General features: G+C 39.6%; 1 protein-coding gene and 1 long non-coding RNA gene across 6 annotated transcripts in view; one reads left to right on the forward strand and one right to left on the reverse strand.

Annotated features, from left to right (window-relative positions):
* Positions 1-26,480, forward strand: part of NFX1 (nuclear transcription factor, X-box binding 1) — a 74,328-nt gene that overhangs the window by 20,039 nt on the left and 27,809 nt on the right. For all 5 annotated transcript variants that reach the window (XM_081803079.1, XM_081803080.1, XM_081803081.1 and 2 more), the window contains exons 4-11: positions 505-582; positions 4,020-4,125; positions 5,850-5,921; positions 7,871-8,010; positions 15,293-15,392; positions 15,476-15,693; positions 20,345-20,442; positions 22,955-22,985. In XM_081803079.1, the coding sequence (XP_081659205.1) occupies positions 505-582; positions 4,020-4,125; positions 5,850-5,921; positions 7,871-8,010; positions 15,293-15,392; positions 15,476-15,693; positions 20,345-20,442; positions 22,955-22,985 (843 nt within the window). The remainder of the gene's footprint in view (positions 1-504; positions 583-4,019; positions 4,126-5,849; positions 5,922-7,870; positions 8,011-15,292; positions 15,393-15,475; positions 15,694-20,344; positions 20,443-22,954; positions 22,986-26,480) is intronic.
* On the reverse strand, positions 3,694-15,328 carry LOC145717051 (uncharacterized). The gene is made up of 2 exons (XR_014140029.1): positions 15,266-15,328; positions 3,694-4,760 (listed from the first exon to the last, which is right to left on the reverse strand). It is a non-coding gene; the product is annotated as an uncharacterized LOC145717051 (long non-coding RNA).

A 26,480-nucleotide genomic window follows, 5' to 3' on the forward strand; every position in this document is an offset into this window, starting at 1 on the left:
AATCTAAAATCTTAAAAAAAAAATAAAGCCCTGATGCAGGGGCACACACTTAATGACTGAGCCACCCAGGCGCCCCTAAATAAAATCTTAAAAAAAAAAAAAACCACATAATGAATTGATAATCATGTGAAGCGATGGAGGTGTTAGCTAATGTGACAGTGATAATCCTATTATAGTTTATAAATGTATCAAGTTAACATGTTGTACATCTTAAACTTAGTGTTATATGTCAATTATATCTCACTTGACATTAAAAAAAATGGGTACCTGTTTGATTACTATATTTAAAGTCCTTATATATAAGTCCAAATGCAGTATTTAAGCAGAGCATTCAGTATTGTGAATTTGTTTCTTAATATCCTGATATCCTTAATATCTGATATCTTTAACATGAAATGACTACTGCTGCTATAATATTAAGGCTTCCTTTAGGTTTAAATTTTTAAAACTTACATGTACTTTTGTAAGGAAATTATTTTGGTTTCCTCTCCTTTTTCTTGACAGATGGCCAGAGTGGTTGGAGGTGCCCTGCCTGTCAGAATGTTTCTGCACATGTTCCTAATACTTACACTTGTTTCTGTGGTGAGTTTTTTTTGCTTTCACTTGAGTCTCTTCCACTTCATGCATTGTAACTCATTTTCCAACCCAGAAGAAGTGATGTACCAGGCATATTTTAGAAGTTCCTAATAAGACTTCAAGGTTCCAGGAGTTTACTGACATCATCTGCCTGTGGTCCATCACACAGCCAGAGTTACAGGCCTTTGTGCTTTTGGCAGGCTTTTCTGGACATGGGCCTTCTCATCATGCCCACCAGGCTCATGCTACTTCTGAGCTGGGGTGCTGGTCTCCGTGATCTTTTTTTTTTAAGATTTTATTTATTTGACAGAGAGAGACAGAGCGAGAGAGGGAACACAAGCAGGGGGAGTGGGAGAGGGAGAAGCAGGCTCCCCGCTGAGCAGGGAGCCCGATGTGGGGCTCGATCCCGGGACCCTCGGATCACGACCTGAGCCGAAGGCAGATGCCTAACGACTGAGCCACCCAGGTGCCCATGGTCTCCGTGATCTTACCTTTAGACCAGAGATCTTACCTGACCAGATGGTGGAGGCAGGCATAGACATGGACTCCTTCTCACCCTTAACTGTAACAGCTTTGATATTCCAGATTTGAGCAGTATGAGTAAAGTGTTGAAAAGTACTTTATTTTAACCCAGGAAATCAGTCATTGGGGTCTTTATAGTAAAGAAAGATTTTCTATAAACCAGCATTACAAACTCTATCCTCCCTCTTTGTGGAAAACTTCTTCCTGTTTTTGAATAGCTCAATTCCCCTATGTGTTAAGAAGAACTTTCTTCAATCCAGATGCTCATTCTTGCTGCTAGTCTATTTTCTGCATGTTTTTTATTATTTTTTTTCTTTCCTGCCTTTTAATGGCTAACCTTCATCTAGTTGTTGATTTTTCAAATTTTGTTTAACTGTCTGTCTCCCTTCTTGAACCATTGCATTTTTGCTTCTTTCTTTGTCACCTTGCTACATCTGTTTTCAGAAATCATCATTGGCCCATACCTGACCAAATCCAGGGCTGATTTAGAAGTTCTTAACCTTTTTGGCAACACAGTAGCCCTTGGACCTTTTGGCCATTCCTTTCTTGAAATGACTAGCTCTTCCTGTTTATTTCTGTAGGCTTTAATTTGCTCATATTTTTTCTTTCCCATTACATAACTAGCAGCTTTCACTGAGAGTTAGTCTTGACCATCAAGTCTTCATCAGTCTCTTGGTGAACTCAACTATGTTCTTCCCCATCTTCTCTTTAAATCTTCATCACTGACTCCTCATCCATTCAAGATCAGACCCCAAACATTGTTTTCCAAAGGAAGCCTTCCTTTCTTATCTCCTCTCCCACTTTGGCCACTCTTTTATTTGGAATCTGCTGGTCTTTTATGTTTTATTGCCACAATCTGAGCCTTAAAAGATAGTAAAATAGTATTTGTTGAAGGAATGAATATTTTGGAATGTACTATTGGAAAGGCAACCTGAAACTGGAAGCAAGAGATCCATGTAAAACTATACAAATAGGACCAACACCAAAGCTTAATTACCTTATTTTAAAGGATTTTTAAACATAAAACACCACAGTGGAATTAAAAATCTTGTTAAAGCCTTCACTGACAGATCTCAAGTGAAGAAGAATAAAAGTATATAATGGGTGTTAGAGTGGGAGAGAAAGGAAGGGGGTACAAGATTTCAAAGGTAAACAGGAATTAACAGCAGTGGGAAAGGGAAGAACCTAAATGTGGCTCCAAAGTTTCATGCTTTTGGAAATGATGATACCAAGGGCAGAAAAAGGCAGGTCAAGAGAACCAGGATTGATAGGGACAATGAGTTCAATTTAGAAATGTTGAGTAGGATGAGTGAACAAGGCATCCAGTGAGAGGTGTCCAACAAGGAGTTAGGAATATTTAAAGATTTTTTTGTTATTATTATTTGAAAGAGAGCATGAGCTGGGGGAGAGGCAGATGGAGAAGGAGAGGCAGACTCCCCGCCAAACAGGGAGCCTGATGCAGGGCTCGATCCCAGGACCCTGGCTGGGATCATGACCCCAGCCAAAGGCAGACACTTAACCAACTGAGCCAACCAGGCGCCCTGGGAGCTGGGAATATTTAAAGAGAGATCAGGACTTAGAGATGATAGTTGCAGTTGAGAGTAGTGGATGGAAGGGCAAGGAGTAAAAAGGGTCTAATGCAGAGCCCTGGCAGAAAGAAGAAAAATAAAACATCATTTAGAGTCAGGGAAAAGAGGTGGAGCCATTGAAAGATGGTAGGGGGAACCCAGGGCATTGTATTAAAGCAAGAGAGCACAGAGGCGGGGAAGTTTTTCTAATAGTCTGGAGTTGAGATTCTGGCAAATAGACAAGAGTAGAAGTAGCAGGAGAGTTGAAGTGAGATACACTGTGTAGGGAAATTGAGAAGATTTGGTGATTAAGTAGATTATGGAAAGAAAAAGAGAGTCGGGGATGACTCTGGTTTTTGAGTCTGTGACTCTCGACAGTGATGGTGTTACTGACAGAAATAGGAAACACTGAAGAAGGAGGGGTTAAAGAGAAAAGATACTAACTTTGGCTGTAAATGTAGACAGTTTGGGGTGACTGTAACACCTCACATGGAGATGTTCAGCAGATGGGTTGGACAGAGAGGGCCGGAACTGAGGATTCAGGGCAATGCAGAAAGTGTAGATTTGGGGGGAAAAAAGGAAAAAGAAAGAAAATGTAGATTTGGGAATCACAGGCCTTCAGGTACAACGAACCTCTCAACATGAATAAGGTTTCTGAAAGAAACAAGATAGAAAAGCAGAGCCCAAACACTGGGGACAGGCCATCACTTAGGGTATAAATTGCCCAAGTAAAGATGAGTTCCTCAAGGGCATGGAGGAGTCCCGTGCCTCAGTTTTACAGTTCCTGCCTCTGTGCTAAGTTCATGGAAGATAGTCACTAAAGATTTGCAGAGACACCCTAATTATAAAATTATAGCCCTCTTCTGCCTACTTCATAAGCTTTAGATTTGGCAAGTTCCTACTGTACAGGGGATTTATGTCCTTTCCATCTCTTACTGCTCCCCCATCTCCCACCCCATTGTTCTCTTCCCTTATTTCTTCTTTCTGATCCTTATGGCAGATATTCCCATATCTGTTCAAGGGTCCATTTACAAAAGATTTACCTTGTAGGGTTGTTTTTTTTTTTTTTTTAGATTAAATATGTTGGTTAGGCAAAGTGGCATTTTCATAAGTAAAAATGACTTATTTCTCTTTTCCAGATAATCCAGAATTTAGGATTTATCATACTCAGTGAAGCTTTTGATGAGTAGCATTACAGTCATCTTTTTATTTTAGGATGTGGGATAATGTGTTTGTCAAACTAATGAAAACCACACTGAAGTTCATGCTGTCTAGCTATATTATACTGTTTCATTAAAGTATAAGATGTGGTTGAAGTTTATACCATTGACTCTCTGATCTGATATGTTTTAGGCAAGGTAAAGAATCCTGAATGGAGCAGAAATGAAATTCCACATAGTTGTGGTGAGGTTTGTAGAAAGAAACAGCCTGGCCAGGACTGCCCACATTCCTGTAACCTGTAAGTTGGAACACTAGACCCCTGGAGATTCCTGGTAGACACACTTTGCTCATGGCTCTGAGTACATATATCTGGTGGTTAGCATGTAACAGGATGGGGTGAAGGGCAATATGATTTCAATTTACTGAACACTTACCCTGTGCCAGGCACTCTGCAAGAGTTAACTCATTGAATCCTTACAACAGCCCAGAGATGTATAGATCTTTATCATCTCCATTTTATTGATGAGGCTCCGAAAGGCCAAATATCTTGCCCAAAGTCATAGTGCTAGGACATGGTGGAGATGGGGTTTCCACGATACTATACTGCTAGCTTCTAAGAAGAAATATCCCCCAGTGATATCCAGGTCCGAAAGAGTGACTAGGACAGACTTCTGTCTGTGAAAAGGCAGTTGTGTAGTGTCCTGTTGCACGTGTTTTTAGGATGTGAATCCCTCTGTCCAGTAAGTAGCCAGCTTTACAATGTATCTAGTCAACTTCTAAATAAGAGGAATACCCAATACTAACAGTTGATTAGTTACAAATAACAAATTTCTACAGCTTTGACTTCAGACAAATGTTTAATTCCTGGGGTCAAGTCACTTAACGGTTGTGTGACCTTGGGCAGGTTACTTCTCTAAGCCTCACTTTCTGCATCTGTAAAATAATAATGATACGAACATCAATATTTATCTCATAGAGTTCTATGAATATTAAATTAATGCATCTAAGAGGCTTGGTACAGAGTCTGGCATATGGTAAATGGTCAAGTAATGGTAACTTGTTTTTATTACCCAAATCTAAAAATAAAACAGACTTCAAAGTGTTACCTTGGTGCTTGTGCTGCATGGAGCAGGAGCAAATGTTGGGCCAGAGGCCTTGTGGGTCAGGATGTGGGTTGCTGCTGGGGAATTGCCCATGGTAGGAGAGCTGCCCAGACAGGGATACAGAGCCTGGCCTGCTGCCTGCTGGGCATTCAGCCCCTAACCTTCTTTTACTGCTTCTATAGGTCCTTCCTCAGAACCCAGGGACTCATCTGTTTTTGTTTTTGTTTTTTTAAAGATTTTATTTATTTATTTATTTGAGAGAGAATGAGAGAGAGAGAGCACATAAGGGGGGGAGGGTCAGAGGAAGAAGCAGACTCCCCGCTGAGCAGGGAGCCCGATGCAGGACTCGATCCCGGGACTCCAGGATCATGACCTGAGCCGAAGGCAGTCGCTTAACCAACTGAGCCACCCAGGCGCCTGACTCATCTGTTTTTAAACTGTTCCTTCCCTCAGTAGGCATTTTAAGTAAATTTAATAATAAATTAACCCTCTGCATGAACTATCTTTCTGAAGTCTTTAGCAGAAATGGCCCCCTGTCATGACTACCAGAGAACATCAGAAGTGATGCAGATTAGGTGGTCAGCATCACATCTGAAGGAAAGGAGGCCCTAAAACATCTCACTAAGTGGGCTAAGACCATATTTGGAAACGTTATCTTTGTCAGAACCAAAGAAAACCAGTATTTTGACTTGGGCTTTACTTTTCTGGTTAAGTATTCTAAGATGATAATGCCATAAATTCTATATGAAAACATTGTTGGTATTTTTGTTTAAACAGTTTAATCAACATTAGGCAAATACTAAAACATTTCATAGTAGGTTTATTTGTTGGCACATTCACAATAAAACCCAGTAGGAGCAACTTTGTTCAGGTTTGGATACATGAGTATCATTTATTCATCTAAGCCTTTCTCTTTTAGTCTCTGCCATCCTGGACCTTGCCCACCCTGCCCTGCCTTCATGACTAAAACATGTGAATGTGGACGGACCAGGTAAAGTTAGAACTGCTCTCTAAAGACTTCAGTGTCCACTTTGATGATTTATGTGTGAATTTCTAAAGTAAGAATTAGTGAGTAGATAGAAATAAGTGGTAGGCATAAATAGTATTTTTTTTTTTTAAGATTTTATTTATTCACTTGAGAGAGAAAGCACAAACGGGGAGAGGCAGAGGGAGAGGGAGAAGCAGACTCTCCACTGAGCTGTGAGCCCGAATGGGGCTCGATCCCAGGACCTGTAGATCATAACCCGAGCTGAAGGCAGACGCCCAACCGTCTGAGCCACCCAGGTGCCCCTAAATAGTACTTTTTTGTAAATAGTAGTTGACTCTGCTGCCCTGATCCTGTTTTGCAGTCTTATAAGTGATTAAGAAGTTATTTGCATGGTGAGATTATCCATTTCAGCTGAATGCCAAGATGACAGGGACTTTTTTCTTAACCTGTCTGTGGGTGAAAGAATCAGGATTAAACCCAGGCCTGTTAAGGTTCAGGAGACAGGGACCATTTACCTATACCTAGCATTATATCTGGCATCTAGGAGATTTTCAATGAATATTGTTTTTTTTTTTTTCAATGAGTATTGTTAAATGAAAAAATAAGTGACCCCAGAGCCCATCCTCTTTTCATTATAATACAAGTTCTCCGTCATCAGGGCAAGGATCATTGTTAGTTATGAAATGTTTCTGAGGCTCAGTAAGACCCAAATGATTTTTGAACCACAGGACAAAATGGGATTGAGCCAGTTTTCAGTGAATCACATTTGTCTGAACTTACAAGGACAGTGGTGTGGCCTGAGAGTCACATGTAAGGGCTCTGGGTCAGAAAGACCAGGTCAGATCTGGGCTCTGCCACTAATTAGTTGTTGACCTGGGCAAGTTGCTTGGTCACACTGAGCCTCATTTTTCTTATCATAAAATAGAAATAATAGTGTTCAGGGTGCCTGGGTGGCTCAGTTGGTTAAGCAACTGCCTTCGGCTCAGGTCATGATCCTGGAGTCCCAGGATTGAGTCCCGCATCGGGCTCCCTGCTCAGTAGGGAGTCTGCTTCTCCCTCTGACCCTCCCCCCTCTCATGTGCTCTCTCTCTGTCTCTCAAATAAATAAAATCTTTAAAAAAAAAAAAAAAAAGAAAAAGAAATAATAGTGTTCAGCTCCAGGGGTTGCTGTTAGCCATAATGCTGAGCACTGGAAACTGATTGTCTGTGTATGTAACAGTGACTTTTTAAAACAAAATATGTAGTTGAGATTAAAGTAGGGGATAGAATAAAACTCTTCTTGCAGGAGAGTAGACTCCAAGCTCTAAACCATTACCGGAAAGAGACCTGAAGATAGTTGTCTAAAAGCACTAACTTCATATCCTTCTCTAGGCAATAAGTCAGCAAAATTAGGATGCTTATTGGAACAAAGCCAGAATGATTTTCCCATCCTGAATCAAAGTGACATACAGTATGTTCTTAAGTATTATAACTGCATAAAATGCCGGAGTACCAGATCCCATGAGAATGCCATTGTACTTCCATTCTTAGTATATACGTTATAACTAACCTTCCCTGCCCTGGCCCCCAACCCCCAAACTCTCCTGCCTCCATCTGTAAGATACTGTGGGAGCTCCCAGCTCTGTCCCCTCCTGCATGCTACTTCATGGGAACTCAGTGAAGAAATCTACAGAGAGGAACTTCATTTCTTCACTGGTCAGAATATAGGAGAGAGAGAGCAGGATGGGAAATAAGGAAAGCAAAGCAGGGGAAAAAAGAAAAAGTGGTGAGGAGGAGAATAAGGAAATAAAGATTGGAGGGGGTAAACAGAAAAGTGACGGAAATGGGGTGAAGAGAAAGGTTTCATAGTTCTGGAGGGTTAAGTTTGGGCTTCATTGTTAGCTTAGCTATCCAACAGGAACTTACTGTCCAGCATCAGACTAATGCTATGTATACATCTGTTTTCTTTCCAGGCACACAGTTCGCTGTGGTCAGGCTGTCTCAGTCCACTGTTCCAATCCATGTGAAAATCTTTTGAACTGTGGTCAGCACCACTGTGCTGAGCTGTGCCATGGGGGTCAATGCCAGCCTTGTCGGATCATATTGAACCAGGGTAAGTGGTGGGCGCACCAGTCAGCAATACCTGTGTATTTTCTGGAACCTTACTTATAGTTGTCTTGATGACATGGATTGGTCTTAAGCCTATAGTTACAAGGTCTCTAGTAGCTCTGTACCTTGGGTAGAGAGAAGTGGAGATACATTAATGCTTAGATGGTTTCAGTGTTTAGTTTTAGTGTTTAGTTTCATAATACCAGTATAGGTCATTGTCCTACTATAGAATTTGGACAGTAGATTTTAAAATGCTGTTTAAAAGTATTTGGGAAATTTTTTTAAAAAGTAACTTCTTGAAAAGGATGTAGGAGGGGTGCCTGGGTAGCTCAGTTGGTTTAGTGTTCGACTCTTGAGCTCAGCTCAGGTCTTGATCTCAGGGTTGTGAGTTCAAGCCCCACGTCGGGCTCCACACTGGGCATGGAGCCTACTTTATTTTATTTATTTATTTTTTTAAAAGATTTTATTTATTTATTTGACAGAGAGAGACACAGCAAGAGAGGGAACACAGCAGGGGGAGTGGGAGAGGGAGAAGCAGACTTCCCGCGAAGCAGGGAGCCCGATGTGGGGCTCGATCCCAGGACCCCGGGATCATGACCTGAGCCGAAGGCAGACGCTTAACAACTGAGCCACCCAGGCGCCCTTTGGGGCCTACTTAAAAAAAAAAAAAAGGGATCTGAAAAGGCCAAAAAAATCTTGAGAAAGAATGAAGTTGAAAGACTTAAACTATCTAATTTCAAGACTTACAAAGTTACAATAATCATGACAGTGCAGTTATTGGTGTTAAAGGTAGACTAGTAAAAAAAAAAAAAAAAAAAAAATGTAGACTAGTAGATAAATGGAAGATAATAAAGTCCAGAAATAGACCCACATATGCACACCTAGTGGATTTTCAACCACAATGTTAAGTTAATTCAGTGGGAAAAGGTGAGTCTTTTTACAAATGTTGCTAGAACAACTGGATGTATGTATACGAAAAAACAAACCTCAACCTCTGTCTTACTCTTTACACAAAAATTAATTCTACGTGGATCACGGACTTAAATGTAAAACCCAGAAACATAAAGCTTCCAGAATAAACTATAAGAGAATATTTTCACAACTTTGGGGTTAGGTAAAGATTTCTTGGACAGAGCAACAAAAATACTAACCATAAAAAAAATTTTGATACATTGAACTTTAATCAAAATTAAAAATTTCTGTTCATCAAAAGATACCATTAAGAAAATGAATAGATCAATTGCAGATTGTATCCAGAATATTTGAAGTATTCCTACAAAACAACAAAAAAAGAGGAACAACCTAAACAATGAGCAAAAGACTTGAACAGATGCTTCACAAAAGAAAACATAGGGGCGCCTGGGTGGCTTAGTCGGTTAAGTGTCTGCCTTTGGCTCAGGTCATGATCTTGGGGTCCTGAGCTCGAGCCCTGCGTTGGGCTCCCTTCTCAGCAGGGAGTCTGCTTCTCCCTCTCTCTCTACCCCTCCCCCAGCTCGTGCTCTCTGTCTCTCTTTCAAATAAATAAAATCTTTAAAAAAACAAAAAACATATAAATAGCCAATAGACATGTGAAAGGTGCTGTAAAGGAAATGTAATTAAATTAGAAGGAAATGTAAATTCAAACCGTAATAAGAGTAATATAGTATAACCACTTTAGAAAACAGTCTGGTAGTTTCTTAAAAGGTTAAATGTAGAATTTTACCATATGACCCAGCAATTCCACTCCTAGGCATATATCCAAAAGAGATGGAAATATATGTCTGCACAAAACTTGTAAGTGCATGTGCATAGCAGTACTATTCATCATAGTCAAAATGTGGAAACAATTCAAATGTCTTATCACCTGGGGTGCCTGGGTGGCTCAGTCGGTTAAGTGTCTGCCTTCGGCTCAGGTCATGATCCCACATTTGGTTCCCTGCTCAGCGGGGAGTCTGCTTCTCCCTCTCCTCCCTGTTCATGCTCTTTCTTGCTATCTCTGTCACTCTCTCTCAAATAAATAAATAAAATCTTTAAAACAAAACAAAACAAAAACAAGTGTCTGTCACCTGATGAATGGATAAACAAATATAACCATACAGCAGATTATTATTCAGCCATGAAAAGGAGTGTAATATTGATACATGCTGTGAAGTGGATGAACCTCCAAAACATTATGCTAAGTGAAAGAAGCCAGCCACAAAGAAACACATACTGTGTGATTCTTCTGTTTTTACAATAGCCCCTGATCTGCAGGGATCTTGGGCTATCATGTATTGGTGCCCTGTAGAGTTTTGTTTCATTAGATTTTACCTTGGTGTGATGCTATGGATCTATGTCCGCACTTAAAATACGTAACAACCCTATGAAATGTTTTATGTTGTGTACTGTGAGGATTTCATGTAAGGAACTGTGCTGTGTGTTGTTACTCAACTGTTCTCTTCGTGGGTCCTCTTGGGGGAAATTCCTGTCTGGCCTTATTTCCAAGAGAAGTTGTTTTTCCTCAGAGATGATTGATCTTTTTATCTTAGGAACCCTGGGTAACAGACCTAATGTTTGTCTTTATAGTGTACTTTTTTAAGCTGATTTATTCTATATCTCTGCTATTGTTCTACTTTTCACATCTTTAAATTTATGTTCCTTTGTTATATTTCATATATCCTTACATGCTACCTCAAATCCATTTGAGATAAGGCAGGAGTTAAGTATACACTGGCAGTTTGGTCTTAGCAGTATAGACTGTGGTGTGGGAGGGTCCCTTTGTGGACCATATTTAGCTCTGATTCATATTGTGCTTTTTCTCAGCTAACTCACCCACGTCTTTTTTGTACAAATTTGTATGGATCCCAGTCTCTGCCTTTCTGTTTTTGTGTAGCTGATTTTTCAAACCCAGATGGAAACTTTTTGTCTGTCTGCAGTAAATATCTAGGAGACTCTTATGGTCATGAGTATAGCTTATTTATCCTCTTCATTTGTAATTCTTCTAGGATCCTTCTTTAGGATCTACAGATTTAATAAGCATTCCTCCCAGGGGTTCATTCATGTGTTGACAAAAATGCTGAATAGGCTAAAGCTGGCAGCAGACCTTCCAGACTGCCTTTGGTTCCCTAATAATCTTCAGCCAGCAATGACCACCCAACTCTTCTGTCACCAGCTCATATTGCTGTGTCTCTTGTGCCTACGCATATATAACAGGGCTATTTAATGTTGTACTCAGGTTATTTCCTGATTGATCAGGGGCTCCATTTTGTTTTTATTGTCATAATTTTCTGACCCTTGATTCTTTTTTTTTATTGAACTGAATTAACATAGAATGTTTTGTTAATTTCAGGTGTACAGCATATTGATTTGACAACGCTATCTCAGTGCTCACCACAATAAGTGTAGTCACTGTCACCATATATTGTTATTATAGTATTATTGACTCTATTCTCTATGCTGTCCTTTTCATCTCCATGACTTATAACTGGAAGTTTGTACCTTTTAATCCCCTTCGCCTGGTTCATCCATCCCCCTACCCACTTCCCCTGTGGCAACCACAAGTTTGTTCTCTGTATTTAAGAGTCTATTTGGTGTTTTGCTTGCTTGTTGATTCATGTGTTTTGTTCTTTAGATTCCACATAAAAGTGAAATTATATGGTATTTGTCTTTCTTGGTCAGACATACTTCATTTAGCACAATACCCTCTAGGTCCATCCATGTAGTTGCAAATGGCAAAGTCTCATTCTTTTTTTTCCTAAGATTTAATTTATTTGAGAGAGAAAAAATGAGAGAGAGAGAGAGAGCATGAGAGGGGGGAGGGTCAGAGGGAGAAGCAGACTTCCTGCTGAGCAGGGAGCCCGACGCAGGACTCGATCCCAGGACTCCAGGATCATGACCTGAGCCGAAGGCTGTCACCCAACCTCTGAGCCACCCAGGCACCCCGCAAGGTCTCATTCTTTTTATGGCTGATTAATATTCCAGTGTGTGTGTGTGTGTGTGTGTGTGTGTACCCATACATACCACATCTTCTTTTTTTTTTTTAAAGATTTTATTTATTCATGAGAGACAGAGAGAGAGAGAGGCAGAGGGAGAAGCAGGCTCCCAAGGAGCCGGGAGCCCGATGCGGGGCTCGGTCCCAGGACCCTGGGACCATGACCTGAGCTGAAGGCAGACACTTAACCATCTGAGCCACCCAGGAGCCCCATACCCCATCTTCTTTATCCATTCATCTGTTTGGACTCTTGGGTTGTTTCCATATCTTGGCTATTGTAAATAATGTTGCAACAAGCATAGGGTGCATGTATCTTTTGAATTAGTGTTTTTATTTTCTTTGGGTAAATACCTAGTTTTGGAATTGCTGGATCATGGTATTTCTGTTTTTAATTTTTTAATTTTTTGAGAAACCTCCATACAGTTTTCCACAGTAGTTAGACCAATTTATATTTCCACCAGCAGTGTACAAGAGTTCCTTTTTCTCCACATTCTCACCAGCACTTGTTAGTCCTTATCTTATTTTATTTTATTTTATTTTATTTTATTTTATTTTATTTATTTGAGAGAGAGAGAAAGCCAGAGAGAAAGCATGAGCGGGGAGGAGAGGGAGAAGCAGGGTCCCTGTGAGCAGGGAGCCCAACATGGGGCTCAGTCCCAGGATCATAACCTGAGCTGAAGGCAGATGCCCAACAGACTGAGCCACCCAGGCGCCCCATCCTTATCTTTTTGATACTAGGCATTCTGACTGGTGTGAGCTGATATTGTGGTTTTGATTTATGTTTCTTTGATGATTAGTGATGTTGAGCATCTGTCAGCAGTGTGTATGTCTTCTTTGGAAAAGTGTATATTTGGGTCCTCTCCCCATTTTTAACTGGATTATTTGTGTTTTTGGTGTTGAGTTACATAAAAAAATTTTTTTTTTAAGATTTTTTTATTGAGTTGATAGAGACACAGCGAGAGAGGGAACACAAGCAGGGGGGAGTGGGAGAGGGATAGGCAGGCTTCCCATATTTTGGTTATTAACTCCTCGTTAGACATCTCATTTTCAAATATCTTCTCCTATTCGTTAGGTTGCCTTTTTGTTTTATTGATGGTTTCCTTTGCTGTGTAAAAGCTTTTTATTTTGTTGTAGTCCCAATGGTTTATTTTTGCTTTTATTTCCCTTGCCTGAGGAGACCTGTCCATAAATACGTTGCTAAGGGCGGTGTCCAAGAGATTACTGCCTATGTTTACTTTTAGGAGTTTAGTGGTTTCAAGTCTCTCATTTATGTCTTTAATTCATTCTGAGGATATTTTTGTGTATGGTGTAAGAAAATGGTCTAGTTTCATGCTTTAGCATGTAGCTGTTAAATTTTTCTAGCACCATTTACTGAAAAGACTCTCTTCCCCATTGTATATTCTTGCCTCCTTTGTCATAGATTAATTGACCATATAGGTGTGGGTTTATTTCTGACCCTCGATTCTTTTGTTCACAGCTGTCTGCTCACATCTCCACAAATAAAAAAAAAGCACCTGTGTTCTGTCTGAGCAGAAACTTAGCAAAGAAAAGCCTCCTTGCAGGAATTCCCAGTTACTAGGGTTAATTTACCAGTTCATTGATTCCATAAATATTGGTTGTATTTCCTACATCTCTATTCATCCAATAAATCTTTATTGAATAAATGAATCAGTTTTAGAACAGGGGATGAAACTGCAAATGTACTTACTGGAAGATGGAATGTAGATTTTAAAAATCAAAAGTCTTGGTTAGGGCTTTTATTGATTTGAGACTTTCCCCCTTCTCGTGTCTCATTGAAAGTTTTTGGTCTGTTCGTTTTATTTATAAACATTATTTCTAATGTTTGAAGTTAGAAGTATTCTATTTTATTTTTTACTGAATACGTGATTTAAGATTTGATGTTTTTATAATGTTGCATTTATTTTGATGTTGATTTTCTGTGCAAGTAGATATCTAAGTTGTACTGAGAAAGAAGGAAAGCATCATTAGGTCTGCAAGATTTCAATTTAGTTTCTACTCTTTTGGTCTCCATTTATTATGTAGGGCCAAGTATATTTGCACAGATTGATTTTAACAGGATAAATTTTTATTATAAATTGAAATGTGAAGTGACACTTTTTTTTTTAAGATTTTATTTATTTGTTTGAGATAGAGAGAGAGTGAGAGCTCGTTGGGAGAGGGAGAAGCAGACTCCCCGCTGAGCAAGGAGCCCAATGCGGGGCTCAATCCCAGGATTCTGGGACCAGGACCTGAGCCAAAGGCAGACGCTCAACCAACTAAGCCACTCAGGCGCCCCATGAAGTAACACTTAGAAAAATTATATTAATTGATGAAAATTAATTTTTTTTTTTAAAGATTTTATTTATTTATTTGACAGAGAGAGACACAGCGAGAGAGGGAACACAAGCAGGGGGAGTGGGAGAGGGAGAAGCAGGCTTCCCGCGGAGCAGGGAGCCCGATGCGGGGCTCGATCCCAGGATCCTGGGATCATGACCTGAGCCAAAGGCAGACGCTTAACGACTGAGCCACCCAGGCGCCCCAATGAAAATTAATTCTTATCAGACTTTGTTACATATTAATACATCAGAAACATAACTCCTTAAATATAACACATATTTATTGCTAACCTCAAGAAATAAAGGAACTCATTATTTCTTGAACCCACAGGAAGATCTGTAGATGTTGGACCAGGTTCTTTATCTAGCAAATAAAAGTCTTGAGTTGTTTGAACTTTCTACTCAGTGTGAATACTCAAACATGATTACTTCAAATTCAGTAGTAGTAGTATACAAATTATTAAGGATTTTATATTGCGCTGATTTTTTTTTATTCCTTTTTAGCAATAGAAAGTTTTTGTGAGCCTTTTATGTGAACCCCAGTATATAAAGTACTAAATCTGTGCTGCTTGGGTTGGAGTGAAGGTGGCAGGGATTCAGTCATCAGCTCCTCCACGACTGTCACCAGCTTAGCTTCCTTCCATCTTCTGTAACCTCTCCAGAGACCCCAGGGAGCCTCAGGGTGAATGGTTCTCAGTCATGGCCTTAGGGGCCAGGTAGTAGTCTCTTAATTTAGAGGGTTGCTTCACTTTAATGCCGTTTTGGGGACCGGCTGCAGAGGCACCATGGGATACCGACAGTCTTACAAGGCCTTTTTTACTTCCTCTGATAAAGCCTTTTCGGTGGGTCTTAGAGCTGCTATATAAGCCACATTTATTTCTGCATCAGGTCTGATCAACACTAATGAGTAGCATTTTGTGCTAGGTTCTTATAGACTGTTTGGAATATTTTAAGAACCCATACAGTTTACTCACCTTTGTTTTTGAAATTGTGTCCTCAAGTATGCTACTGTGGCAGCACTTCCCGAGATGTGTTATGTGGAACAGATGTAGGAAAGTCTGATGGATTTGGCGACTTTGGCTGTTTAAAGATATGTGGCAAGTAAGGTTTTATGTTTTTCTCAGTTAGAATAAAGCCATATTTTATGCAACAATTATGTAATAGTCTGTTGTTTTTCTTAACAGGGACTTGAAATGTGGGAATCATACCTGTTCTCAAGTGTGCCACCCTCAGCCCTGCCAGCCATGCCCACGGCTTCCCCACCTGGTGCGCTGTTGCCCTTGTGGCCAAACTCCTCTCAGCCAATTGCTAGAACTTGGAAGTAGTGGTCGGAAAACATGCATGGATCCTGTCCCTTCATGTGGAAAAGTGTGCGGCAAGCCTCTGCCATGTGGTTCCTTAGGTAACCAGTAGGCATAAAGTTGTCTTTAAACATATGAATGGAAATTTTTGGCAACAGTGACTATATAAGCAGAATAGTGTTCAATTTCAGTTATAATATCAGAAGCTTTTGAAAATACTAATGATCAGATTTGTGTTGGCACTTTTTCTTTCCTCCTCAAAATATACTTGTGAAAACTCAAATATGCCCAAGTGATCTCTCCTGCTTTAGGTATTTTATTGCCAACTTAGGACAGTTGTGAGATACTGTCCCATGCAGGGCTGGTGCCGGGGAGTGGGGGAGGTTACAATTTCTCTTAGTAGCCTGCAGTAGTATGAAAACCATATATCCTTTTACCAGTCCAGGGTAAAGGCATTTTCATATAATGGGAACATGTTAAATAACTGTGGGTGAGATGTTTAAGAACTAAAATGCTAGGTATAATAAAACTTTAGCCATTTGGAGTATTCAGGAAATACTTTCTCTATAAGTTTCCCATCTAGTTGAGGGAAAAGACCTCCTGAGCATCATTTTGGAAGGACAGTTTTCTAAAATTTACATTTGCTTTCTTTAAACAGAGATTACTGAAGATAATTTCTTTTCTCTTTATTGACCCAGAGTCATCATTTTCCTGAACCTCAGTTATTGTATTATGCTGGGTACAGTGATGTCCTTAGGGCCTTCTAAGGTTTCTCAGGCAATTTCCCTACACCAATGTGCAGTTTGAATTGTTTTATCTACTTGTTAAAGGTTTTGATTGTTTATTTTCCTGTCATTGCTTTTAGTATGTCTGTGTGCCTACCATTAGTGACTCTCCCTTTTTCCTGACTTGTGGCTTCTGATTACTTGGATATAGAAACCAGAAAAAGTTTGTTAGAATTAGCTTTAAAGTAATAGTTTGAGTTCTGAAATGTTCTGAGGCAGTCCTTGGGGAATATACCTGTATAGTTTTGCAGTGACTTGGCACCTTCTCTCCTGGCTAAGTGTTCAAAGGCTATGTATTTAGAAAAATGGACATGGGCAACTGAGTCTATACAAGAGAGGTGTTCCTATAACTAATTGGCAAAGCTAAAATCTTTAGGTTTGGTTTCCATGTTTATCGAAAAGAGAGATTTCATATTTCTTCCAGGTACCAGCAGAAACTGGTAGGTACACTCTACCTAATTATTTTTTACAGTGTGACTTTAAAATTCTGTATAGAGGAGAAATGCTCTTTTCTCATGTTTTAATACATATTTTTAGTGCATTAGGAAAATCAGTTGTCTGTTGGTTCTCTTTGCCTATTGTAAAAATGTATCTTCAGATAAGCTCTGTAAAAGTGGAGATCAAATGACTTCAAAATCAAGAAGGATGGTAAAGGTCTTCCCTTTTCAGAAAGCTCCTGGGTCAGTTTTGTAATAATTTCATATATGATGACCAGAAATCCCACTGTGGGGCTAAGATACGTTGGCAATGAGAGAAGGAGGAAACGTGAAATGGGTAGTGCATAGGGACTTGAGCAAGAGAAGGATAGTAACTGTCTTTATAAACAGACCCAGGGGGTGGGACAAGACCAGATGAAGGGGTTTGAGGGTAACCACTTGTTACCTCAACAAATTTTTAATCATGGAAAATTTGTAAGGAATTAGGCTGAGTTGGATTGAGAAACTCAAAGACAAGCCCATGGCTAGTGAGAACAATGGCTGTCAAGTTTATTCAGACCTGACTTACCTGTAGAAAGCTTGCTGAGGTTTTTTAGTAGCTCACTCAATAGGAATTTCCATCCTAGACAGATCACTTTAGTACAAGACACTAGGGAGAGTTCTGCTTTCAGGATGGGAACATGAGCTACATGGACCCACTCCCCAGCAAAACAGGCAAAGCTAGGAAAAATTATTACAAAGCAATCATTTAAAGTTTCTGGAAATGTTCCTGTGGGCATACATCAAATGAAGAAGTATTTTTTATTAAAGAAAATCTAAAATTCAGTAAGAACAGCAAGTCTGTGTTGTCATTTAAGTCACAGTCCACTCCCTTCCACCCCGACTCAGCTTAACAAAAGCTATATTCAGGATAGGTGTGCCAGGAAGATGAGGCTGCCTCTACCCCTAAGCTCCCAGTCAAGGGTTACCATATCTCACTGGGAAGAGCAGACTGCCAGCATTTTTCATCCCCTCTAACTCCAAGTTGAAGAGGCTAAATTTCTGGTAAACACAGCTGAGAGGTTGGGGGCTCTCTTCCATACAGGCCCACCTATAAGTCAGAGTTTTTACCCCATTCACAACAGGCTAGACTATTGCGGCCCCAGTCATCTTCACCCCAGCTCACTTTTAGAGCAGATGTTCCACACTGGGAAAAACAAGCCAAGAAAACCAGAGGCTACTGTCCCACTCAGCACCAAGAGTAACTGAGACTTTTCCTGGCGGGGGAAGGTAGTCCATAAGAAAAGAGAGCTACAAAGTATTCCCCCAAAGGAACTGACTTTAATTTGTAACACTGGAGAAGTTCAGACCTAAATAAAGGCCCTTTGGAAAATAATACCTCTTCTTAATTAAGGGCAATAAGCTAAACTGTAAGCCAGCTAGTTCAGCAGAAAGAACCAGGGAAAGAGATAGCTAAAAGGAGCCCTTCTGAGGTCAGAACAAACTTCACAGACTTTACTCAAAGACTACCCCTACCCACATTTCACTGGATCAGACTGCTGAGCAATTTATGCCCAGCAGAGAGAAAGTAGAATAAAGAAAAGTGAACGGCACCTCTAAACAAATGCGGGGCACTTTTAAGCACACAAGCATATATGTAATGGGAATACCACAATAGTAGAAAGCAGAAAAATATTTGAATAGCTGAAAACCTTTCAAGTTTATTGAAAACCATTAATCTATGTATCCAAGAAGCTCAACTTACCCAATAGGATGAATTCAAAGAGATCCACATCTAGACATAATTAAAAAGCTGAAAACCAAGGACAAAGAAAATCTTGAAAGCAGCAAGAGAAATTTGACTCCTCACATACAAGGGAACCCCTATAAGATTAACAGCAGACTTCTCATCAGAAACAATGGAGAACAGTACATCACAACAAGAAGACACTGGAATGAACTATTCAAAATGCTGGGGGGGAACAAACTGCCAACCAAGAAGCTTCTATCCAGCAGAGCTATCTTTCAGAAATGAAAATAAAAACAGAGAATTCATTGCTAGTAGATCTACTTCACAGTAAATACTAAAGGAAGTTCTTCAGATAAAAGCAAGTAAACCCAGATATAAATTCAAATCCATATGAAAAATCAAAGAGTAATGGTATTTACATAATTTTAAATGACAGTGTAAATGTATATTCTTTTTGCAACTGACTTAAAAAACAGTTGTATAAGATAATATGTAATTATAGTATTAGGCTTATAACATGTGGAAATATATCTGACAATAAGAGCACAAAGGGGGTGGGTGGGATCAAAGTTGTACTGGAGTAAGGAAGTGATATACCAAATGGTAACTCAGATCTGCAGGAACAAATGAAGAAAACCAGAAATGGTAAATAAGATGATAAACACAACAACAAACTTTGAATGTATGCTTGCTCTCCTATTCTCAGCTTTAATAAAAATTATATGAAGTAATTAATGTATTATGGGGTTTATAACATGTAGACATAATATGTGTAACAATAACAGCATAAAAGAGAAGAGAGAATAGAGCTACTACATAGGATTAAGGCTTCTGTATCTCACTGGAATTAGGTTAGTATAAATCTGAAGTAGATTCTGATAAGATGTGTATGGTAAGCCCTAGAACAACCATTAAGAAAATACCCCCCCTAAAAATAGTGAAAAATAACCATTAAAGGAAAAAAATGTTAAATTAGAAAATATTCACTTAATGCCAAAGAAAGCAGTAAAGAGGATTAGATTAACAAAAAAGACATGAGGGATACAGAGAAGTAAAAGATAAATGGCAGATATGATCCAACTGTATCAATAATAATGTGAATGGATTAAACTATTAAAAAGCAGAGGCTATCCAATCAAATTTTTTTATAAAGCATACGATCCAACTATGCGGTATCTTTAGAAAATATACTTTAGAGTTAAAAATAAAATTAGGCTGAAAATAAAAGAATGGAAAAAAATACATTTAAACAGTAGCCATAAGAGACTGTGGCTGATCCCCAAGGGTCCTTGAAACAGGATTCGTCCTAAATCTGGTTTAGCAGAATGAATGACAGACCTCTTATCACCAGATAGTTGAAGAGCTGGAGTCTGAGGTTATGGATCATGGTTTCTGATTGTTTATGATCCCCAGATTTTCAGAGTCAGGAGTACTTTAGTAAAGTCATCCATGGCTGTAATTTTAAGGATATCCAAGTCTAACCTTGAGACTTGACGCCTGAAGAAAGAAGTCAGAAGATCTGATTTTTGACTTAGGCAAAGCATTATGCACTCCACAGGATATTCCAGTGACTAATTCTAGGCCCTTTCTTTGCCAGAAAAGGCCCAGCCTGCTAGAATAAGAGAGGATAGAGGAAGAGGCATTGACTACATCCTTCTTCCCTCAACTCTGATTCTGGAGTTGCAGGGCATAGAAGTAGAAGACCAGTGTGGCTAGTGAACTTGGGAGTCTGAAAATGCATACTTGCAGTGTTCATTCCTAGCTCTTTTCATTTTATTAAATTTTATTCATTTTATTAAAGATTTCATTCATACCTGCGAAAAGCTCTGCCATGAAGGAGACTGTGGACCATGCTCTCGTACATCAGTTATTTCCTGCAGATGCTCTTTCAGAACAAAGGTAAATCGTAAACAATGTTAGAGTTGTTACCACCCGTACCTTTTAAATTAGTGATTATGGGATGGGAGGAATCAAAATAACATAATAATGTTTTATTCCTCTCATAGTATGTATGATTCATTCAGTCCAGCCAGTGTATGCTGACAGCAACCAGAGGCCAGTTGTAGGGTAGGTATTGGGGGTGGGGGGAAGTATCACTCCAGGCTCAGAGACCAGTAATTGGGCTAAGGCAAGTATACAGATAGCTCTACCGAATACAGTGTGATAATGCTAGATGCTAGTATAGGACAAAAGCACTATTGCAAGGAGTTAGCTAACTAAGAAGTTGGAGAGAACACAGTCCACAAGATCACCTTCATTTCTGACACCCACTGCGAGAGTTTAGACAACTGCTGAATTAGAATAGTCCACAGGACCACCCTAACTTCTGATGCCAACTGCAAGTCCAGTGTCCCCAAGACCACCCTCAGGGTTTGATAATTCACTAAAAGGACTCAGCAGAACTCACTGAAAGCTGTTGTAATCGTGGTTACAGCAGGGGAAGGATACAGATTAATATCACCCAAAGGAAGAAACACACAGGGCAGAGTCCAAGAAATACCAAATATGAAGCTTCTAATTGTCCTCTCCCTATGGAGTTGGAACAGTGTTACTTTCTCAACAGCAGTTGGTGATAATATGCATGGGGTATTGCCAACCAGGAAGGGTCACCCGAGCCTGGGTATTCAGTTTTTACTGAGGCTCTATTGTGTACACATGGTTGACCGCCCATGTAGCTGATCTCAGTCTCCAGTGTCACCAGAGGTCTCCGGTTACCATGTGACCCAAAGCCCCACACTGAAGTACATCATTGGTCTTCGTGGTGTAGCCAGTCCCCACTTTAAGACTTTTCAGTATGGCCAGCCTGTACCCTAAATTATGTTACACTGTGTGAAGACCCAAGGCCTCAGGCAAACAGTGACACTCCTATCAAGCATGATATTCCAAAGGCTTAGAGATAACCTCCCAGAAGCCAATGGCAAAGGCCAGACCGCCCTTTCAGAAAGGTTAATTCTTAACTGTACAACTGTTTTGTCAATTTCTTCTTTCTGCCTGGGGCAGTTTTGATTGGACTTTTTGTTAGAAAAAGGATGTCTTGCCATTTTTACCATTCCTATGCTTGTAACCAAAGGCAGGAGCCTTGCTGTGGAAGTCTTTGGGTAATCCAACTTGGAGAACATACCAAGTATTGATCTGTCCTCTTTGACCCACTTTCAGTGCACATTCACTGCTACCAAGCCCAAGGTCTGGGTAGCTGATGACTTGCAAATGTTCTGAGGATATGGTCCATAAATTGGGTGCTAGCTTATTAGGTAAGCTTTAGAATAAAAATGTAAAAATATAGCAGTTTACATGTGGCAAAAGTTGTGTGTGTGTGCAGTTTTTTTCCTGAAAGAAACTGCAGAATACATGGGGCAGTAGAGATATTTTGCATGTCAGCTACAGGACCTTGAAGACTGTGAAGTACTGTGATTTAGTGATCACAATTTTAGTAATGCCCAGAGGAGCTCTTTGTGACCAAGAAGCACAGGCAGGTTGGGATGCGTGAGCTAGAAATGGCTACTGTCAGTTTGCTTCTTTCTCCCCAGCAATCCCATTCTCTGTGCTTTTTTGCTTCTCATTCACTGTCCTTCCTCACTCCCTTGAATACTGGACCCCATGGCAGTGAGTGTACTCATGAAAAGCTGTGTGTAAATAGAATTTTTGCAAATAGGTTTTATTCTAAAATTGCTGGAGGCACTCCCTATTAGTATGAATTCTGTTGAAAACTTCGACAAAGTAAAAAATCTCTTTGAAACTGTTGATCATCACCTCATTGTTTAGCCAAATTTTTCATGAGATGTCTTTTGTAATGGAATGGGCTTTTCCATTGGAAGTAAGTTTTCTTTTTTCCTTTTTTTTTTTTTTTATTAAGATTTTACTTATTTGAGAGAGAGAGAGCAAGAGAAGGCATGAGTAGGGGAAGGGCAGGGAGAGGGTAAAGCAAGATCCCCACTGAGCAGGGAGCCCGACTCAGGGGCTCTATCCCAGGACCCCAGGATCATGACCTGAGCTGAAGGCAGATGCTTAACCGACTGAGCCACCCAGGCGCCCCTGGAGTGAGTTTTCTAGATAAATAAATCTCTTGCCAGGAAGTTATTTTTCTTTGCTTTGTATACCTTTAGCCACCCCTCTTTCTATTCAGATATTATAATTCCTAATCTACTTTAAATTAGGAGACCAGACCACAAAGATTGTTACAATGATATTTGCATGAAGTGTCAGTAAACCTGGGGCCCTGTTATGAATAAAGCATATTAATATAGAGGCTGAGCTAACCTAGTCCCAGATGGGTAAAGTTGGTAAATAAGTGGCTGCCAGAGAAGTACAGGATATTTAGGATATACATGTTATATTTAGCATTATACTATAGTTGAGTTGTTTCATTTATTCCTAAAGAAGTTACTGTTGTCTTTTTTTCCTTTTTCCATAGGAGCTTCCATGTACCAGTCTAAAAAGTGAAGGTATGACTGGGAACGGGCAAGAGGGAACATTCTGGGGTAAAAGTAATTGTTCTCTATCTTGATAGGGGTTTGGGTTATGTATTTGTCATAATTCAGTAAAGGTAATTCAGTTAAGGTTTGTGTATCTCATTGTATGTAACTTTTACCTGAAAAGAAAAGTAAAAATCATAAATTGAATTCTAGTTAATGAAATGCTAAAGTTAGGGTAAGTGTACCCATATCTGCAGCTTACTTTGAAATGCATCAAATATTAAGATAAATTGATTGGTAGATAGAATAGGTGGATATGTGAAAAAGTAATGGTAGAATCTCAGTAATGGTCATATGGATATTCACTGTAAAGTTGTTTCAACTTCTTTATATGTTTGAAAATTTTCATAATAAAATGGTGGTAGTGGGGGTGAAGGTGAATAATACCTAATGCAGCAAACTTTTTACACACTGACTCTGATGCTTGATCCCCATAAGACTTGATATGACTGTTGCATACCTGGAACAGGTACTTAGCCAGCAGCCTTCTTAAACTTGAGGACTGTGGTGTTCTTTCTTCCTTTGTCCTTGATCCTGACATTCCATGCTATTACGATTCTGTCCTTTGCTAACCATCTCATAGTCTTTTGTTTAACCTTAAAACCTTTTTGGAAAAGTGATAGAAGTTAAATAGAAGTTAAACGTGTACAAAATTAAAGCTCTTATTCTGGCCAGGAAGAAAACTGTATTGGGTTAGGATGCTTTTGTTTGCAGGTATCGAAAACCCAGGGAAAAGTAACATCAGCAATAAGGGAGTTTACTGTCTCACATAATAGGAAGTGTGGAGGCAGAACAAGTCCAGGCTTGGTTAATTCCAGCCTCACTGATTCCAGGACACCAGGTCAGCTTCTCTGATTTTTTTGGTTTTTCCATCACGGGTGTAAGTTAGCTACAGCAAGTCCATACATCATACCCAACATCATCTAAAGGAAAGAGATTCTTAAGCTTCCCTTCCTTCATTCCCCCCACCCTCCCCCCGCCCCCGAGAGAGCAAGTGGGGTGGGGGAAGGGCAAAGGGAGAGAGAATCTGAAGCCAGTCCCCCACTGAGTGCAGAGCCCGACTTGGGGCTTGATCTCACAACCCTGAGATCATGGCTGGAGCCGAAATCAAGGGTCTGATGCTTGACTGACTGAGCCACCCAGATGCTCCAAGCTTCCTTTCCTTCTTAAAGAGCAAGGAAAACAGTTCTGAGAGGTTCTCAATACACTTTGTATCACATGCTCCTGCCTAAACCGGACATTAACAAGGGGAATGAAATGAACAGGCTAGATAGACTATTATACTACATTCACACCTGGAACTGAGGAGCACATGGGCACCCAATTTCTGAACAAAATTAAGGCTCTGTTAGCCTTAAGAAGGTGGGGAGTGGCTGTTTGGGAGGTAACTGGAAATACCTGCCTTAAGCCCACAGTCAAAATTTTGGTTATTAAAAAACATAATTTGAAAAAATTACGTTAATACACTTTTAAAGTAAAAAAATAACAGCAGTGTAAAGTAAAAAGTGAAATATACCCTAACCCGATTTTTCCCCTCCTAGTTCCACTTCCCTGATGAAACTTATTAGTTTGTTGGGTCTGGGTCTTAGATCTTTTTCTGTATTCATATAGATGTATACACATGCCCATTAGTTTTGTTTTTTTTTCTAAACTTAGATTTATAGTAAACATGCTGTTTGCAACTTGGGTCTTTTTTTTTTCCTCAGTAATATATCAAAGACATTTTTCCGTGTCAGTGTATATAGCCCTCCCTCTTACAGAGTATTCTGTATGTGGGTATGCCACAGTATAGTTCACCATTGCCCTTTGGGTGGTCATTCAGGTTGTCTCCAGTTTTTCCCCATTACGAATAATGCAGTAGCCATCTTGTCTGACATTTTAAAACTTTATGATGAAATATTTCAACCATAAGTGAGAGTAGAAAGATTAATATAATAAACCCCTAAGCACCTGTCACCCATCATCCATTATCAACATTTTGCCTGTCTTATTTCATCCATCCCTCCCTTCCCTACCTTTTATTTTCACTAGAGTACTTTGAAAACAAATCTCAAACATTATTTCACCCACCTAGCACCTAGCCCATTTTTAAAAATTGAGATAAAATTCACATAACCTAGAACGGGCCATTTTAAGGTATACAATTCAATGGCATGTAGTAAATTCATGGTGTTGTGCAGCCATCACTCTCTGTCTAGTTCCAAAACATTTCATCACCCCAAGAGGAAACCCTGTATTCATCAAGTTTTCATTCCCCACTCACTCCTCCCTTAAACCCCTGGGAACCACTAATCTGCTTTCTGTCTCTATGGATTTACCTGTTCTGAGTTTTTCATATAAATGGAATCATATAGTATGTAACCTTTTATGCCTGGCTTCTTTCACTTAGCATGTTTTCAGGTTCATCCATGTTGTAGTACATATCAGTACTTCATTCCTCTTTATGACTGAATAATATTTCGTTGTATGGATATATTGCAATTTATCCATTCATCTCTTAACAGACATTTGGGTTGTTTCAATCTTTTGGCTATTATGATTAGTGCTACTGTGAACATTTGTACACAAATTTTTGTTAAAATATATGTTTAAAATTTTTTTGGATAGGGGCGTCTGGGTGGCTCAGTCGTTAAGCGTCTGCCTTCGGCTCAGGTCATGATCCCAGGGTCCTGGGATCGAGCCCCACGTCGGGCTCCCTGCTCCGGGGAGCCTGCTTCTCCCTCTTCCACTCCCCCTGCTTGTGTTCCCTCTCTTGCTGTGTCTCTCTCTGTTGGATAAATAAATAAAATCTTTAAAAAATAAAATAAAATTTTTTTTGATATATACCTACAAGTGGAATTGCTGGATCATACGGTAATTCTGTGTGTAATTTTTTGAAGAACTGCCACAGCAGTTTTCTGTAGCAGCTACATCATTTTACATTCCCATCAACAATGTATGAGGGTTCCAGTTTTTCCACATTCTCTCCAACACTTATTTTTTGTTTGGTTTTGGTTTTTGTTTTTATGTGTTTTTTTATTATAGCTATCTAAATATATATGAAGTGATATGTCATTATGGTTTTGATTTGCATTTCCTTAGTGACATTGAACATTTTTTAATGTACTTTGCCATTTGTAATCTTCTTTGGAAAAGAGTCTTTTTAAGTCCTTTGCCAATCTTTTAATTGGGTGGTTTCTCTTGTTGTTGAGTTGTAAGAGTTCTTTATGTATTTTGGGTCCTAGACCTTTATAGATAGATGATTTGCAAATATTTTCACCCATTATGTAGACTGTCTTTTCACTTTCTTTTTTTTTTTTTAAAGATTTTATTTATTTATTTGAGAGAGAGAGAGAGAACACATGAGAGGGGGGGAGGGTCAGAGGGAGAAGCAGACTCCCCGCTAAGCAGGGAGCCCGATGCGGGACTCGATCCTGGGACTCCAGGATCATGACCTGAGCCGAAGGCAGTCGCTCAACCAACTGA

Source organism: Leptonychotes weddellii, chromosome 14, assembly GCF_054177405.1.
Source record: "Leptonychotes weddellii isolate Sample4059 chromosome 14, ASM5417740v2, whole genome shotgun sequence".
NCBI classification, from domain to species: Eukaryota; Metazoa; Chordata; class Mammalia; order Carnivora; family Phocidae; genus Leptonychotes; species Leptonychotes weddellii.